The sequence below is a fragment of the Haemorhous mexicanus genome, chromosome 2, assembly GCF_027477595.1.
Source record: "Haemorhous mexicanus isolate bHaeMex1 chromosome 2, bHaeMex1.pri, whole genome shotgun sequence".
NCBI lineage: Eukaryota > Metazoa > Chordata > Aves > Passeriformes > Fringillidae > Haemorhous > Haemorhous mexicanus.
This window is the reverse complement of record NC_082342.1, coordinates 110,986,693-111,004,048: the sequence shown is the minus strand read 5'-3', so window position 1 is coordinate 111,004,048 and position 17,356 is coordinate 110,986,693. Positions and strand designations below refer to the sequence as shown.

Sequence of the window (17,356 nt, the reverse complement as noted above, 5' to 3'; positions counted from 1 at the left end):
TTTGATAAACTTCCTTTCACTGTGTCATAGAGGTGAGTCACTTAACATAACTGAAGTTGTAAGAAGAAAGTAAATAAAAGTGTTCTGTCAAAGATTCATATCTTTTGACTTATATGACATGCTTCAGGGGCTTTACATTTAATGATCTGTAAAAATTTAAAATTAATTTTATTCACTAATTAGCCCTCATACAGCTGAACTGCTAAGAAAAAGAATTATATTTCAAACATTCTTTTTTGTGGTGATTTATAACACTTTGAGCACATGTGATTTATAGCTGTGTATTCAGTTTCTGAGCCTTTTTCAAAATCCAATTACAGTCTATCTAAGGTTTCAATTTTGCAATCACTTACGCAGATTGCTCAACTTCATGGACTATAAGTAATCCCTCTGAAGTCAACAGGACTATTCACAGAGCTTCAGGTTAGCACATAAATAAATCTTTGCAACTTTGTGGCCTAAAATGATTTCCATTCTCCGCTTGTCTTGGATAATTTAACTCACAAAGAGATAGGGTTTGGTTGGAGGCAGTTCTCAGTTTGTTTAGGAATACTTTCACAGACTCCAATTATAAAGGAACCATAAAGATAATAAATATAATTTGGAAGGGGAGCAGGGACTGCAGTGTTATAACATGCAGGTTTGTTTACAGACAGGTGTCCTTCTTCTTAAGGAAGAAGAAAGCTGGCTAACACAGGAATCCTTGTCTGAATCTCATTTCAGAGATCAGCTGTAAACAGTAGGCAGAGTTTAAGCTAGCAGCAAAGAAACCCATACTCACAGTTTTAAAATTGAGAAGTATGCTTTTTTTTCCTCTTTTTTTTGTTTTGTTTTCTTTGTTTTTTTCCCTCCTTACTACAGTATTTGTTACTGCATAGCTGCAAAACAAATTATATTCCCAAAGTAAATGGAACCACAGCTTTATACAGCATACACATATCCAATACATGTATGTATAAAATATATTCTCTACTTTTTAGGACTTTTGTTTGCTTATTTCAAATTTAAAAAAATAATCTGGTTATGCTAAAGGTACCTAGATGTATATGTGTGAATATCCTATATGGATACCCTATATGGATACTGTTATGAATAACTACTGATTGATTCTGTAGGACAATAGTAGTTCTGATTGCAGTAGAAGCAGTTTTGGGCTACTCATTAGCTTGATTATGAAATAATTTCTTAGCACAAAATATATATTTTCTGCCAGCATGGGCCAACCATGCCTGTGGATGTCTGCAGAACTGACTGAATTTGGCTGAATTTAAAAATGGTTTTCAATATGTTTTTCAGTGAATTAATTTAATTTTATTTATTAGAACTATTGGGGCCTGGTTTTCTTTCTTTGTTTTTTATAAAAAATAAATACTATATATTCCTGATTCCCTTATGAAAAAGAACAAGTCATGCTTGGGATTATATATACATAAGCATGTATGTGTGCAAATGCAACACAGGGATCTTGTTAATCTATTCATTAGTATGGCAGAAAACACATCTGAGCCTCCGTGCTGCTGGATTTCCAGTGTTATTAGAAGAGAGATAGTAGATTATTATAATAGAAGTATATTCTTACTGATGGCACTTTTATTTCTGCTGAGAAGTGCAGGATACCTGTTCCCAGTAGCAGAATAATTACACTGACTTTCTCCAACAGTATGTTAGCTCAAAAGAGGATAAGGTTGGGAAAATATGGATGCTGCAATGTTACTGAAGCTTACTACATTTAAATATATAACAATGCATTTTAAAGGCAGTTTATGATATAGGTTGAAAGGAAAAAGTGTCATGGTGTGGAACTGCAGTAATCTTTATCTTCCCCAAATTAATGAATTGTGTATGACGTAAAATTTTCTTCATTAGGAGAGCTTCTTGTCCTGGGGTGACTCTATGATGCTTGCATCCCCATTAGTCTGTTTAACCCAAAAATAAGTTTTGTTCCTTTAAGACTGGTTCCAAGAGCAAAAGAAGGAAGAGAAGTGCAGAGTTTGTTATCAGAAACTGCACTTGCTCCTCTGCATCCTTCTCCTGGGCTGTGCCACATGGACAGATGGCAGGACAGAGCTCTCCTTTGCTTTTAGTTAGTTTTTAGCTAGCTAAGGGAGAGAACTTCCCTAGACTGTGGTTTTTCTTTTTCTTAGAATTGTTCAAACCTGCCCTAGACTAAGAACCCAGAAGAGCACCAGGAGCTCACACCTGTGGCCACCAGGGCCTGGCCTGGGCCACGGCATTTCCAGCACCAGAGGGACAGACATGAGACTGAGAGAGCCAAGCTGCAGCCCACAAAGGGGACATTCTGAGTTTGTCATCTCTTCTGGGTGACAAGAAGTTTTATTGTTTAATATTGTTCATTTTTTGTTCTAGTGAATATTTTGCCTGTTAAATATATATTTTTTTTCCACTTCTCTCCAAAGAAATCTTTTCCTGTATCAGTTGGGGGAGGGGCTGCTAGAATTTGCTTTCTAAAAGAATACCTTTGAAAATTTTCTCCCAAATTTTCCCTAAACCAAGACACTTCTATTTGCTAATTGTACTACAGAAATCAGACAAACCCACAGTATTACTTCACTTAGAATTTCTGAAAGAAATTACCATAAGAGGCACTGAGGAGTGCTACAAATGTGTGGAAAAATTGAGTACAGAGTTCCAAGGATGTAAGATCATAAAACATACTGTTTGCTTTTTTTTTTTTTTCTGAGGATAGCATTAAAGAATAATTTAGCTATGCATGCATTATGGGAACAATTTGTGACATTTTATTTTAAAATATTTTCATCCTTGCCAATCAAGGTTGGACTTGCACTTAGACATTACATAAAAGGAAGTACTTTGATAAAAGTGGTACAAAAGTTGTTTTAAAAAGTAATCTGTTAAACAAACCAACTTGTTTAACACATTGTCAGCACGAAGAATTGTGAGATGAAAGTTACATTTAGGCACATGCTGAGTAATCTTACAAACTTTTTTACTGGAGTTATGGAGTTATCTTAGTCCAATTTTCTAAAGGATGAGAAAAACCTCACTGATTAAAAGAGTGGTCTAATGAAGAGTTTCTTTCAGGAAGAGGTTTTTAGTATTCTATTCCTTGACTGACTTGAGATGAGGTTGAGTGTGAAAGGACAGTCACATTTAGTAAGGTTTGGGACAAGAAGGGAGCTGATATTTGACCTTTGGCCCTGTGTCTGAACCTCTTGGGAGAATGAACATTTGCACTGCTGAGCACAGTGACATCTTGAAGGCTTCTTCAATGGCCATAGGTGAATGAAAAATCAATTTCCATCCAATCCAATTTCAATTCCAGTTCTAAAACCTGATGAGGGTTTTGGAAAAGCCTTTCCTGCAGTGCAGAATAAAAACTGAATGCTTCATACAGTGGAAGTCTCGTGTAAGGTTGGAACTGACCAAGTGGGTTAGGGTTCTTCAACCGTGTAGCTTCCACTGAGACTCAGAGATTCACTGGAGTGAACAAATACTCAGGTCCAGCCAGCAGAAGCTGAAACATAACTCACTGTTCTCATATTTCGTATGATGAGTTTCCTTTCAGAAATTTCAGAAGCATTGTGTAGCTTTTTGGTAAAAGGAGATATAACACCTGGGGTTTCTTTGCAGAGGTTAGAAAAGAACTAGTTTCTTTTCTCTTTTAAGTCTTAATTGTCACTCATCACTACCACTGTGTGAAATTGTGTCTGACTGACTGAAAATGCATATAACACATTCAAGTCTGTAAGCAATGAACCAGGTTTACTCTATTATGTGAATGAATGCAATTTCAGGTGCTTGTCAGCCATTCTATTATCATTAATAACCATATGAGGATAATTTGGAATTACTTTCTATTCAGAATTTTCTACTACATTGTACAGGAAATATTAATATAATGTTTATGCATTAAGAAATGATGAGTTTAAAATAAGGTAGTTTTCCTCAAGATGCATTCCATCTAGGAAATATTACCTTGCATATTTTTCAAACATATATTTTCATGGGCAGTTCCAGGGCCACCTCCTAATAATTTATTACAGTGAAAATATTTTTTTTCTTGACAGGAAAAAAAACCCAAACTTGTTTTAACTACCCCTCAGCTTACAGTCAAAAAGATTCATATATGCCCACTGAGAACACCTATGGCAGAGGAAAACAAACTGAAACCATAAAAGAGGCTAAGGGTAGGAAATTAGGTGATAATACTGTGTAGATGACAATGGGAAGAAAGGGAAGCAGATACTTTTAAAAAATGCATGAAAGCATGTTAGTTTAGTTCTGGTGTCTGTCCCAGGAAAAATACCAGTAATATTAAGCTTTTAAAATAATATCCATACCACTTAAAGAATAATGCCAAAATGGAATTTGAGATTATTTTTACTGTAGAGTTCTACCTGAAGACATACAGAGAGAACTTTCAAAAAAAAAATAAATCCCATAATTAGATAATAACCTGTATTTACAACACAGTCTATGATAAAATAAGATTATGAAGACTTTGATCCTGCATGAAAGTCATACTTGTCAATACATAACATTGCAGAAAAGCATTCTTTTTCCTTATGCATTGAATTTTTATCTACTGCATTGATAGACTATAAGTTTGTCTTCTTTAATTAAAAATCTTATGAAAAAAATGGAATTTTAATGTTATCCACCTGTTATATCATTTGCAATCTGGTCTGTCATTAATAAATTTCTGCTTAGCTGCTGTCAGTACCACTCTCAAAATTAATTTCTAGAAAGCTCCTCTACCTAGCTGAAGATTAACCTGTAATTGCTCTGGATGATCAATGCCACCTACCATCAGTAAGTAACAAAATCAACCTTAGATTATAACAAGTAGATTTTTTTTTTTCCCCCACACAAAAGAGAAAAATAACTTGATTATTGTAAGGGTGACAGGGATTTGGTCAGAAGGTGGAGGAAAGGGATGAAAGTTAAATCTTTTGGCAATCTCTGATTGCTCTCTTTTTTCTATTTTTTTTACAAATTTTGGAATGAATGAGAAAAAGGAAACAGCATTGTCAGTGTCCTGGAAATTTAGGACTCTAAAAATGGTTAGCTGGCAGCAGAAAAACATAGATCATAGGTGTCAAAGAGTAAAAGAAGTCAAGGAGAAAATAAGAGCAGGGCTCCCTGAGATACAGAGCACTGGTGTTTGCACCAGAGGGAGGGACCAGGGCCCCCAGCTTTTCCCAGTGCTGGATGCTGCAATTGGGTTCAATTTTCCTGCACAAGTGGTGGTGGAGTCCAGGGGCACGGTGCTCTGCTCCCCTCCTGAAATTAGCTCATGCCAGGCAAGGAGAGGCTCTGGGTTCCCGTTCCAGTGCCATGTGAGGGGAAGAGCAGAAGCCCCTTGTCCCTGGTGAATGTGCCAGGCTCGGGTTTGGGCCAGGACCACCCTGGTGGAGGCTGCTCGGGGACTCTGTGAGGTGAGAGTGTGCCCTGTCAGGCTGACCTGTGGGAATACGAAGGAAGATGCATCCAGGCTTTTTGTGGTGATTTAGACTGTTGGCTTCTTATGCTTTCAGGGCCAGTGCAAGTGTAGGTATGTCTAAAATCTCCCCCTGGACTTTTAAGTGTACAGAGACTCTGCTGACCTGGGTGAAGCAGCAGTTGCAAGGGTGTTTGAGAGGCTTAAACTTTGTACCTGAATACCCACTGCAGTATTTAGCCCTGAATATCTCTTTTCCCAGGAACTCTCTTTGTTCAGCAGCAGAATTTTCTGCTTTGTATCCCTTCTGATCCTGGTGATAATGTTCCACACAGGAAGTTGAAGGAGGATTATAATTTCTTTTTCAGGTATGCAGTGAACATTCCAGATTCATCATTTCTGTACTCTTACACTGCTGGAAAAAAGGATCAGTAGCTAGAAAACCAGCCAAAACTACTTCAGCTGCAAATATCTTGGTGTTCAGGAAGCAAATTTACCTAATTGTTAGGTCCCAATTGGTCAAAGTCAGCCAAATAATCAGAAATTAATAAACAGCTAACTCATTCCTAGCAGAGGCTAAATATGGATCTAAACAAGGAAATCTAAACTGAAAGGTTGTCATGGTGATATACAGGAGACTAAGCAAGCAGTGCAAAACTCCTCTTCCTAGGAGACCTGAGAGACTAGCTCAAATTTTTATCTGCCATGCTTAATTTATCATTTCCCTGAAACACTTGTCAACATGCAAAATGTGTAGAAGGCTTGTACCCAGTACCTTTTGTCTTTTGAAGGCACAACAGATTTTGCTTCCAGATCTATTTCAGATTCAGCCTTACTTAAAGAGGAAAAAATTATTTTTGGGAGTTTGTCTGCTATTTTTGTCCTCTTACTATTTATAAGGGCAATTAAATATTGAGATTACTCCCTCTTAAGCATGTTATCATGAGACCACATACTGTGGTGTGTCTGACTTACTGAGTTCTCTAAGAAAGGGAGCAAGGAAAGTAGATTCTTGCAAAATTCATGCATGCACAAAGTTAAATGAGTGATCTGGTGGTCATGGAACAGAGAAGACTTACATGTTTGCAGTCTTGGAGCTACTGCTTTTATGGAAGAGAAAATAAGGACTAAGCATCAGCATGTACTTAATAGGTGTCAGTCAAGTATTGGTTTTAAGTAATTTGAACTTTAAAAATTTTTATTTTCAGTATTCATCAAGTAATTTGATTATTTAGAGCAAGCTGTTGGATTTTGATGTTTTTTGGGTTAAGCTCTTGCTCTGGGTTCAAAAGTCTCTGAACCAGAGTATAGGACTGCTAGCTGGTATTTGTTGAGATTCAGTTACTTAAGAAGTTAATTTCTCATCTCAGAAAATTCAAGAAAATATGACAAATGCCAGGCTAAGCAGAATATCTGGTAATTCACATCTGCATCTTTTTAAGAAGCAATGACAAGAGCTTGGAAAAATGGCTACAAATTAAGTTCTCTTCAAGTAATTGGAGGTACCCAACAATATGTTTAAATAAGTTGGTCACAATATCTTGATTTATGGTTTCTTTCTAAGCTTAGACAGATTTTGCATCCTACAAAACTAAATTTAGGGAAGATATCACTGCTTTGATATAAATTGAGATGCCACAAGTACTTCAGCACCACAGTAAGATCCTGGTTTGCTCACTTTTACAAACAATCTAAAAAAAAGCAGAGGAATGTCAGCAAAGTGCTGACACTGCTCCTGCTTGTTCTTTGCTTTCTGAAGTCAACAGGAAGCTTCATGAGAGTGGGGAGTGTGAACCTCAGGGATGTGGAGCTCCCTCTGGGAGGTAAAGTGAACAAAGTGGGTCTGGGAGCTTTGATTTGCAGGAGATTTTCCATCTCCCCGTAATTATCTCGGTGGGAGATAGCTGTGGCCATTAGGCAGGCTGGGATGATGGGATGTGAGTGGTGAGGAAAAAGAGGAAGGTTCTTAGGGGCTTCTAAGATGTCATGATGTTTCACTTCAGAAATGTTGATGTAAAACAAAAGTGTTGGAAGGAAAATGTCCATGCAGGAATCCCCCTGGCATGGGGATTAGGTGGCATTTCTGATAGAACCGGAAGGGTTTTTTCTTGGTTTCCTAAATTTTGATTTATTTTCTTACAGAAAATTATTACAGTTGTATCACCTGTAGTTTCAAACTATTCTTTCTCTATTGAGCCTTCATTAATTTTAAAATGAATGAATTATTAAATGCATCTTTTACAGAGATCTAGTTCAAAGGCGTTACTGTATTTTTTTCCAGTGACAGCCATAATTAACAACATTCTTTCTCTTTTATTTTGCAAGTCATACAAATTCCTGGGGAAAAATAACCATTGATTATTAATTCTTAGGAAGCTAAAATTCATGCTTGCATCAGAGGGAATCTCTACCAACTGATCACCCCTACACTTTACCCTTCCATGGAGAAAAGCTGCATATTTACCCCTTTTGTGTAGAAGAATACTGGCATGCCGGCGTCCATTCCCATTCTCGACGTAGCAGGAATAATTTCCTAGGTCTGCCTCTTCAACTGAGTCAAGAATCAATGAGATGGAAACCTCCTGTTCCCCAAGATGTTCTTTGAGAACCCTGAGGAAAAAACAACCATTGCTGCTGTTCGGCTTGTACCACAGTGAAGCTTTAGATAATCATGACATAACAATGCTACTTATAACTCACAACTCTCTGGCTTTCAAATTTGGTTATGGTTTGATGCAATCTTAATTTAATTTTATCATGCCCTTTTCTTCCTCACTTTTAATGAGGAGGTTTGGCTTTGTAAATGTTAATGAGAGCTGCAGTTCATTGTCTTTTTAAAGAAGAATGATATGCACATGGATAATATATCATTGCACACTTTGATGGAGACTCTGATCCATGAAGTCTTGGAATGGTAGAAGAGAGAAAACGGAAAACAGTTATTCTGGGGTTTTAGACTCACACCAGGAGTCTAGGCCAAACACAATATTTGGCCTTTCTCTGAGGCTCTTCAACATGCCACTCAGGAACAATGTGTTCATGCCATGGTTGGAGAGATAATTTCTGGAATGAATTATAAAATTTTATAATGTTTTATCAAACAGTAGGAAGAACTGGTACACCAGCTGCCACCAGCTCATAGAGATTATAAATAAAAGGCTTTCTGTATAACACTCCACCTGTCTTCCCATTACTTTCTTTCCCTCTTAACAAGACCATCAGTGGTTTCAGGAACTCAGGAAAGCAAATGAGAAATGATTGCAGGCCTGACAAATGAAATGGTAATGAGCTTTTCTGCTCCTCCCTCCACAAAACAAGAAAATTGTAAGAGGTTTCTTGTCACTTTTTTTTGGCAGTCATCAGCTAGCTCAGTCACAGGATTAAGGACTTGGGAAAGTCTTAAACACAAAATATAGCTGATCTTATTGTCACATGCCATTTAGTGCAGTGATCTTGACTTTTCTAGAATAAACTTGAAGTACACGGGGGTGAAACACGTTTCCTTCTTGCCTATGTCTAGGGATGATGACCTTAAAAGTCACTGAGGTCTACTTGATTTTGCTAATTGTGATTGTATTGTGCATAATTTCTTTTTCTTAGGTTCTGTTCCTCTATGTCTCATTTTCATTACAATTATTATTAATAATATATGTTTACTACTATAATTAGTATTATTGCTGCTACTATAATCTCTTATTTTGTCTTGATTATTGAACTGTTTTTATCTCAACCCACAAGTCCTCTTCTGGTACTTCTCCCCACCTAGAGGGAGATAAGAGGGGAGTGAGTGAGTGGCTGTGAGGAACTTACATGCTGGCTGAGGTTAAACCATGACATGCACACTAAGATTTGCCTAAATTTCTGAGTTTTAATTTCTTTGATACCTAGAAACAGTGATATTCACACATACAGAGTTATAAATGAAAAAGGAATCTCTTCAGATCCTTCATATTGATAGCAGATACTTCATATTGAATAGGATTTAGTATGCTATGTCAAGCACGTAATTCTCAATATGGATCCACATTTGTCCTTAATTTCTAAATGAGGCAGCACTTTTAGGAGCAGTAGAAGTATATGGCATGGATTGCAAGATCCTCTCCAAAACAAGTATTTCAGCAGATATAAGCAGCCCACATAACGGGATGCTTGGCTCTCACAAGCCAGATAACATCCCAGGAAACTCAGGTTTTTTTCATGAAGAAATCAAAACATTCCAAAAGGGAAGTCAAACTTCACGATTTATTTAAGGTTTCATGTTTGAAAATACTTTTTTGAGCTGATTTTCTGAATATATTTATTTTTCTTTATTTCATCTTACTAAGTGTCCTCGTGATTGCTTTTGTAGATTGTCACATTTTGAAAAAGTCACTAGGTAAATTCCAGCTGGTCAACACTACAGCTCTTCTTGGGTAGCTATTCTGCTTTTGCAAGTCTCTAACATGAGACTGGGCTGAAGAGGGTATTTTTCTGTTCTCTACTGGTAAAGTCAAAAAGCAAATGGATGAGCAAAAAAAAAAAGATCAGACTCAATATGTGCCTTGGTTAGTCTGTGATAAGAAGTATAATATTAACTAAAAAAAAAAATAGAGAGGAAAAAAAGAAGAAACCTTTTTCTTTTACCTAATGTCACTCTCCCAGACTCGATTATCATCCAAATCTTCGATAAACTTCTCCCCTTTCATCCAGTAGATTAAAGGACTGACATCTCCACTGTATCCAAAGAAAGCTCTGCAGGTTAGATTAGCAGAACCACCTGTTGCAAAAAATGTAAGGAAATATGTTTATTTCAAAATTTAAAATCAGTTGCTTTTTAAAAACCAAAATATTCAGAGAGCTCCCCAATTCCCAGCTGCTTTTGAAAGTTTCCAAGGGTATCAGCTTGTCTTGACAGAATACATTTTCTGAAAATAAATACAATAAAAATGAAATTAAATTATATGTGAAAACAGAATTAATTTTTTTCAATACCTTTTCTGTTTGGTAAGGATATCAGAGATTATGTCTTTTCAAAAGGAGCTTACTTAACAATTTTTTTTCTCTGAAAAAGATAAATGTTAGGTAAAACAGACGTGCAATCATATCTGTGTTAATTCAGCCTTCCAGCGGTTTCTGCAAGGAGGCTGGTGTATTCCTGTAGAGTTCCATTCCCAAGGGATATCTGGTAGAAAGGTGTGTGCTCATTGCTGTACTTTAGCAGGAAAGTTTGAAGTATTGACACTTGAAAAAAGCTCATGTGGACTAATTCTGAACATTATAAGCCATTAGAATGGGAAGAACCATTAGCAGAGCATGCAGCAGGGAGCAGAAATTTCATATATATGCACAGCATTACTTATTTAATCATTATAATGAGGATTTAAAAAACTAATATGCCTTTGCTTTGTTTATTTTCACATGGAACCTTACATTGTTTTTGTACCACTTGGCTTTGGGCTTTATCTTGAGCACATGCAGGGATTGAAATGGCAACTTGCACACTCTTTGTGTTGGCAAGACTGGATAAAGCAAGAGGACAGACACAGCTGAAGATCTCCCATTAACTGCTGCAAAGATTTGTCTCAACATGCACCAACTCTTCTCAATGCCACGTGCATTCCTTTAGGGGATAATTACACAGTAACTTAAGGAAGTGTTGGGATTTAAGAAGTGGTCTTTTCCCCTCCTGAAGAGGGTATTTCCATGAAGTTTATATTACTGCTAAGTCCACGTTCATATTTTACTGACACTTTCAGTTTTTAATTTTTGGACTTTAAAGCTGACAGACCATATCTCCTGGACAAAAAATTAGAGAAAAGCATTCTTAGCACTATTACATCTGTACCCAGATGCCATAAGCCCATCTGGGTTCAATCAATTTCCTCAAAAATAGACTGTTCTGGGTCAGGACCTGGTCCTTACCAAAAAAACAACATTAATATTTGAATTTCATATTTACTTTTTAGCATGAAAACAAATGGAGGATTCTGTGCAACAAGAGGACAAGTAATTATTAAATAAAAATCTTATAAATGACTAATAAATAGACATTTCTAAGACAATAAATGTCTTAGAAATGACTGGCTTGAACTCTCACATCCATGCCATGAAAGGTACAGAATCAAATGTTTTTCTTCCAAATGTGCAACATCAAGGCAAATACCATTTCTGTCACTTTCACAATCTGTTTTGGACCTTTAGGATCTCATTTTCTTTTAGTCATTTCAGGAAGGTTTGGTTGCTACCACATCTTTTGCAAGCAACGCTTGCTAAGGCAACAGGAGAATTCCAGTATTTGAAACTAGGATGGAGAGAAGGGTCTCCTTCGTAACCAAAAAGTATGAAATGGAATCTCTGAATAATGAGAAATTTTAATAATCTCACTTATTCTAGAGCAAAGTTGCCAAATATAAGATAGAGCTCTTTTGAGAGAGGGCAAAAACTCTCCTTCTAAAGACAAGCATAGCTCCTGTTTTCACACCCCAGGGAGCCATGGTCAGGACACCTCCCTAGAAACTCAATTTCACAATCTCTTCATGGCTCAAGCAGTGCAATTTGGAATCACTGGGAGAAAAATCTTTTGCAGTCTTGAAGCCATTTGAAGGCTGAATGAGATGAGCATGGGGACATCACTTAATGTGGGTCAAGTGCATGAAAACCTGTAGTGGAACATGATCAATTTATTGGTTCCTTGCCATGCAAATGTGGTTTCTTATAGCAGTTGCACTGCAGATATATACCAAGCGGAAGGTGGGGGGTGGCTGGAGTTGTTTGGTTTTGGGGTTTACTTTTGTTTTGGTTTTGCATCATAATTATAATGCTTGAACTCATGAAAATGAAAATATAAAGCCTTAAAGGATTTTGAAAGTCTTGGCCACAGTGGAATCTGTGCAGTCTTGAAACGGAAGAAGGGACCTGCACATGTAAAGCCAAAGCAGGCTTCTGTGATAATTGGACAACCTCCATGGCATTATCCACCAGGCTCAGAGTGCTACCTAATGCATCACTGCCACTTCTTGGGCTTTTTCCAGGGCTTTGCTACCAAGACAAGGCTTGGTTGAAACTTTATAGCTTTTAAGAGCTGGCAAGATCACAGCTAGAGAGGCTATAACTTCTGGCCAATTTATCCACGATTCACAGAGATTAGACTCCACAGGTGCTGAACCATCAAAGCTCTCCAGGCTCCTGCAGCTAACAGGTACCTCTGAGAGATGATTTGTGCTCTGACTGGGCTTCTGAGCCTTTTATAGATGAGTATTATGAGCATAGATTTGTTTTTAAAAAATAACCATTTTCTGATAAGGGCAAAACTTATTAAAAAAAGAGTTTTTAAGATTAAGGTTGTTTTCTTTATTAAATTCTTTAAGACCTTTTCCCCTTAAATAACACATGCAAAAATATCTTTAAGTGTAGAATCTGAAGTCTCCATTCAACATGAAATAGTTGCAATTGAGAAATAAATTAGGAAGAATGTAATGCCACTTAGTAGTACTGTGTTGATTGCAGTTACTCAGGGAAGGCCATTAGCATGCTGGGGCTTCAGCTATAAATTACCTGCACTGTCTATCTTGACCAATCTTCACAATAAGCCAGTGGGATGTTCATTAGCTGGCCATCAAGGAAGATTCAGTGACCAGCTAATGACCAACTGTGACCATTAATAAGGGGCTCTGTTACTCCAGGACTCACAGCTCTGTGCAGAGGGCACGGAGCTCCCTGGGAGAAGCAAAGAGGCTTCCAGCTGCAGCCACATGTAAATAAAACCTGACTGCAGGGCCATGCTAGGAATGGACAGAGTATTTTGGGAGCACATCTTGGCCTCCACTCCAAAGCTGCTGTAATGGGAGTGAGTGAGGGAGAGCTGCAGGAGGGGCTGGGTCTGTAGGAGGGGCTGTGTTTTTCCCCAGAAGTTCAGCTCTGAAGTGAGCAGACACAATCTCTGTTGTGGCACCAAGCAGCAGCTCTGCATGGACAATCTGCTTTTAAAAGTCTGCAGATTTGTAGAAAACACGAAACATATAATAAATACAAGAGCTGCTTTGCTTCATCTTTAAGCTAAGGTATAAACAACCTGTCAATCAATTAATAGAAATCCCTTACAGTTAACCTTAGTCAACTGTTTGTCTCCATGTGTTTTCTGTACTGAGAAAAACTAGAGAGATCCAAAAGTCATGTAAGTTTCATGAAAGGATATATAATGCTTTCTATGCCATCAGTTTAAATTTTTCTGTAAATGCTGGATTACTACAGTTTTACAGCCTGTTTTTGAATGATTTTAGTTTCACGTTTTAAATTTACTAAATGTTTTCAATTCAATTACTAGGGAAATTCATGTCTTTCTGTCCTCTTTGCTGTAGGATGTAAATTCAAGCTACATCCTGGGTAAACTGCTTGGTTTTGTTTTGGGTATGTTTGTTGTGGGTTTTTTTTTGTTTTCCTTTGTATTTTTTAATGGACTCTGGAAAAATCCAAAGGTGTCAGAATAGAATTATTAATTGAAATTTACAGTGTTGCTATTTTTATTGGCATCCCCTCAAAACAACAAACAGAAAAATCAAAACAACTTAAAGAAAGCATAAAGAGAAGAATAACACTCAGTATAATTATAAATTTTTTATCTGTGAAATGATGTAATAAAGACAAATAAAGACATGCAAGAGAACACATAAGAAGCAAATTCATCTGCATTTTTCTTCATCACCTTTTTTTTCTGATGAATATGCTTTTAAAGCATTAAGTTTGTTTTTGTAAAAATTGGAATGTATAGCACTACATGCTCCTGCTGCTCCCTGTGATAAAGTCACACTCAGCTCAAGCCAACTGGGTTCTAATTTAATTAGTAAAAAGCTCTTGGCCATCCAAACTCAGACCTGTTTTTTTTGCACACTATGCTTCCAAGTAGAGCAGAATGCAAGAAGGGACCACAACAAGTTGTTCTTCCTTGAAACCAGCAAATATCTCGAGCAGAAGAATAAAGATTTTGTGTTCATTTTCACAAATTATCAAAATTTGGGGCTCTTTGCAAACTACTGCTGGGGGAGCCTATGTCCAGCAGAGGGCACTGCCTAACTTCCAAACATTATTTAAAAAAAAAAAAAAAAAAAAAAAAAAAAAAAAAAAAAAAAAAAAAAAAAGGAAATTCCTAGTGAATAACTTCTCATTAAAAACTTCAGTCTGCTAAGAACGTGCTAGCTGTAATTAGAAAAGAGGGAATATTTTGTGATTGCTGAAGTGCCATCTTCTGTGGTCCGTTGAGATTCCACTCACACTGCTGCTTGTACAAGTTACCACACAGCACGAGAGCACCTCCCTCACCTTTGGTTTGACAGATTCCTCAGTGAAGGGCAACCATTTTTTGTTGGCAGCAACTGTAATAATAAAAAATGCTCTGCAACCTTTTCTCAGAAGATTTCTCAAAAACATATTATAGAAGTGTTTGAGAGCCATGTTCAACATCTAGAAATATTGAGGGCCAAAAGACTGGAAACGTTAAGTGCACTGAAATGTGGGACTTTCTTTTACTGTACAATGTAAGGCATTTATACAACTTCTGTACGGGGAATACCTAGGCAATACCTACACACTTACAAGTATGCCATTTGTTTGTAATGTTAATGTCTCAAAATGAAATTATAAAAGGTCAAGATAGATGCAATCAAAATCTCGCACACAGGAATTAAATACTATTCTTTCCATTCACCTTTGAGAAAAAATACTGCCAAAATATCAGTCTTCCAAGAGTAGGGCTGTGAAAGCTGGTAACTTCCTAGGTGTGACGGATCAGCACTGACAGAAACAAGTCAATGACCCACTTGTTTTGCCAATGTCATCTGACAAGGCCAGCGGGCAGGTAAGTAGAAGCTGCTCTCATTTTCAGAGAAGTCTTGTGTCCTAAAATAATTCAACAGTATTTGAAAGCCTTCATGCAAATGTGATTAAGAGAAAAAAACAAAAGAGAATGAGGTACCATATAGTTTTCAGCTGTGTGACTTGATCAAATGATCATCTACCCTTGGTCTGTAAGAATCCTCTTAGAAGAGGGTGAACTGCAGAGATTCCTCTGGGTTCCTTCCTTGCATGCACAAAGCACCACCTACTGCTACCTGCCCTCCAGCTTCCAGACACATTCTGGCATCATGTGCTCCTTTAACATAATGTAAATGTCCTGCTGCATGTTTCCCAGAGCGAGTTAGAAAAAATAAAACAAACAACAGACCAACCAAAACAAAACCAAGCTAAACCAAATATTTTCTGAAATATAACTGTGACTTGGGAATTGCAATATTCTAATCTCAGCACTGAGTAGTGTTTTTTTCGTGTTTTTGGCAATTCATCAGGTCTTGCCTCCATACAGTTGTGAAGATGCAATGTGCAGATGCTGTCTATTTTGAATTCAGTGTATGTAAGTTTGAGAGGGTTTGACATAATCATTCACTAAGTGTTATCATGCAAGCATCATACAAAGTGCTGAATGTGATTACACAGCTATATTTCTTCATTAATAGGCCTGTCCATATTTTGCTGTGTTGCAGAGTGGAATTTGATTACATGGGAATCTACATCACATTTTGAATATGTCCTTCAGGCCACAATGGTGTAAAAGAGTACACACTACATTCCTCCACAATAAAAAAAAAAACATCAGGAGAAGGTGCTCAACAAGACCAGAGATTACAGTTTTTGAACTTCTACAGAATTTGTAAATATCACTGTTTAGGGAAGAGATTAAACAAATCCTTTCTTTCAATTTCTGGGGTTTTTGTGTTTGTTTTGGTTTTGGGGGTTTGTTTGTTTGTTTTTATTAGAAAGAAAAACCAAAAACTTAGTTCTTGTTCATCAGGTTTTTCTTTGTTGTTTTTTTTTTACTAAGCAGTTAGTCCTGGTTCACCCTAGAGCTGAAGTCATCCACCTGTTCACAGTTACCCATTACCACATAAGAGCCCTTTGCCTTGCAGAGCTTCCATCTGCGGACTTCCAACTCAGCAGCAGGACCCCTGAAGGAGGTGTCTCTGTGTTCCTGCTGATCAGCCCTGAGATACTGGAGCCTGCAACACTGTAGAAGGTGCTGAACTCCAACATAGACTGTGAGATCTCAGATTAACCTTTATGTACAAAAATTTTGTAGTGAGTTTCTTCATAGCTTGAAGAAACCTGAATCCTTTCTGCTTTGAATGGGCTCTTTAGCAGCTGGACTGCCAGAGAGAGTCAATAAAGACAGCAACCACCAGAGCAGACTGCAGAAAACAAAGTGATGTATGTGACTTGGGGCTCAAAATGTCCAGAACATCTCTCAGGTGTGTAGGTTGTCAAACTTGCCCTCATCTCACAAGAGGTAACAAAACCCCTGAACCAATAATCTTGATTTTCCTAACAGCAGGCCTCTCCTCTTGATAGATGGTAATGTCAGGCTGATAAATTAGCTGTTCAGCAAGTATTTTTCACTCCTTCCTCTTCAGAAGTAGAGGCTGGAGTGGAAGACAACTATCACAAGCATAAAGCAAGTATTGCTAAAGAAAAGGAAAGCCACTGCAATTGTTTTACAAGTTTGGCTTTGATTCTAGAAATTCATATTTTTAATATTTTTAAAATGCATTTATAAACACATTTTTACTGTGCCCTCTCTGTGAGATCTAAAGATAATTTTTTTTTTAAAAGCGAAGCTGTTTTTAGATAAAAGTCACAAGAAAATATCCTAGGTAACAAAATATCTCAAATATAAAAAAAAAAAAGAGAAAGAGGTAGCTTTAAATGTCTAACTTCATGTGTTTGCTACCACTTAGAGACTTGTGTCTTGGGAGCTTTAAATCTGTTCATACCATGCACAGCTTAATATTGTTCAGTGTTTTGTTTCTGGATTCTCTTTAAACCACACTGCCTTCGATTATGGTTTTGTGGTATTTTCATTTTAATGACGTTACATGGTAAAAAAAAAAAAAAAAAAAAACCTTTTGCTGA

General features: G+C 37.1%; 1 protein-coding gene across 1 annotated transcript in view; it reads right to left on the bottom strand.

Moving 5' to 3' along the window:
- Positions 1-17,356, bottom strand: part of IL1RAPL1 (interleukin 1 receptor accessory protein like 1) — a 258,654-nt gene that overhangs the window by 16,388 nt on the left and 224,910 nt on the right. Inside the window, exons 5-6 of the mRNA XM_059840325.1 lie at positions 10,046-10,178; positions 7,887-8,032 (exon numbers count right to left, since the gene is read on the bottom strand). Coding sequence (XP_059696308.1) covers positions 7,887-8,032; positions 10,046-10,178 — 279 coding nt within the window. The remainder of the gene's footprint in view (positions 1-7,886; positions 8,033-10,045; positions 10,179-17,356) is intronic.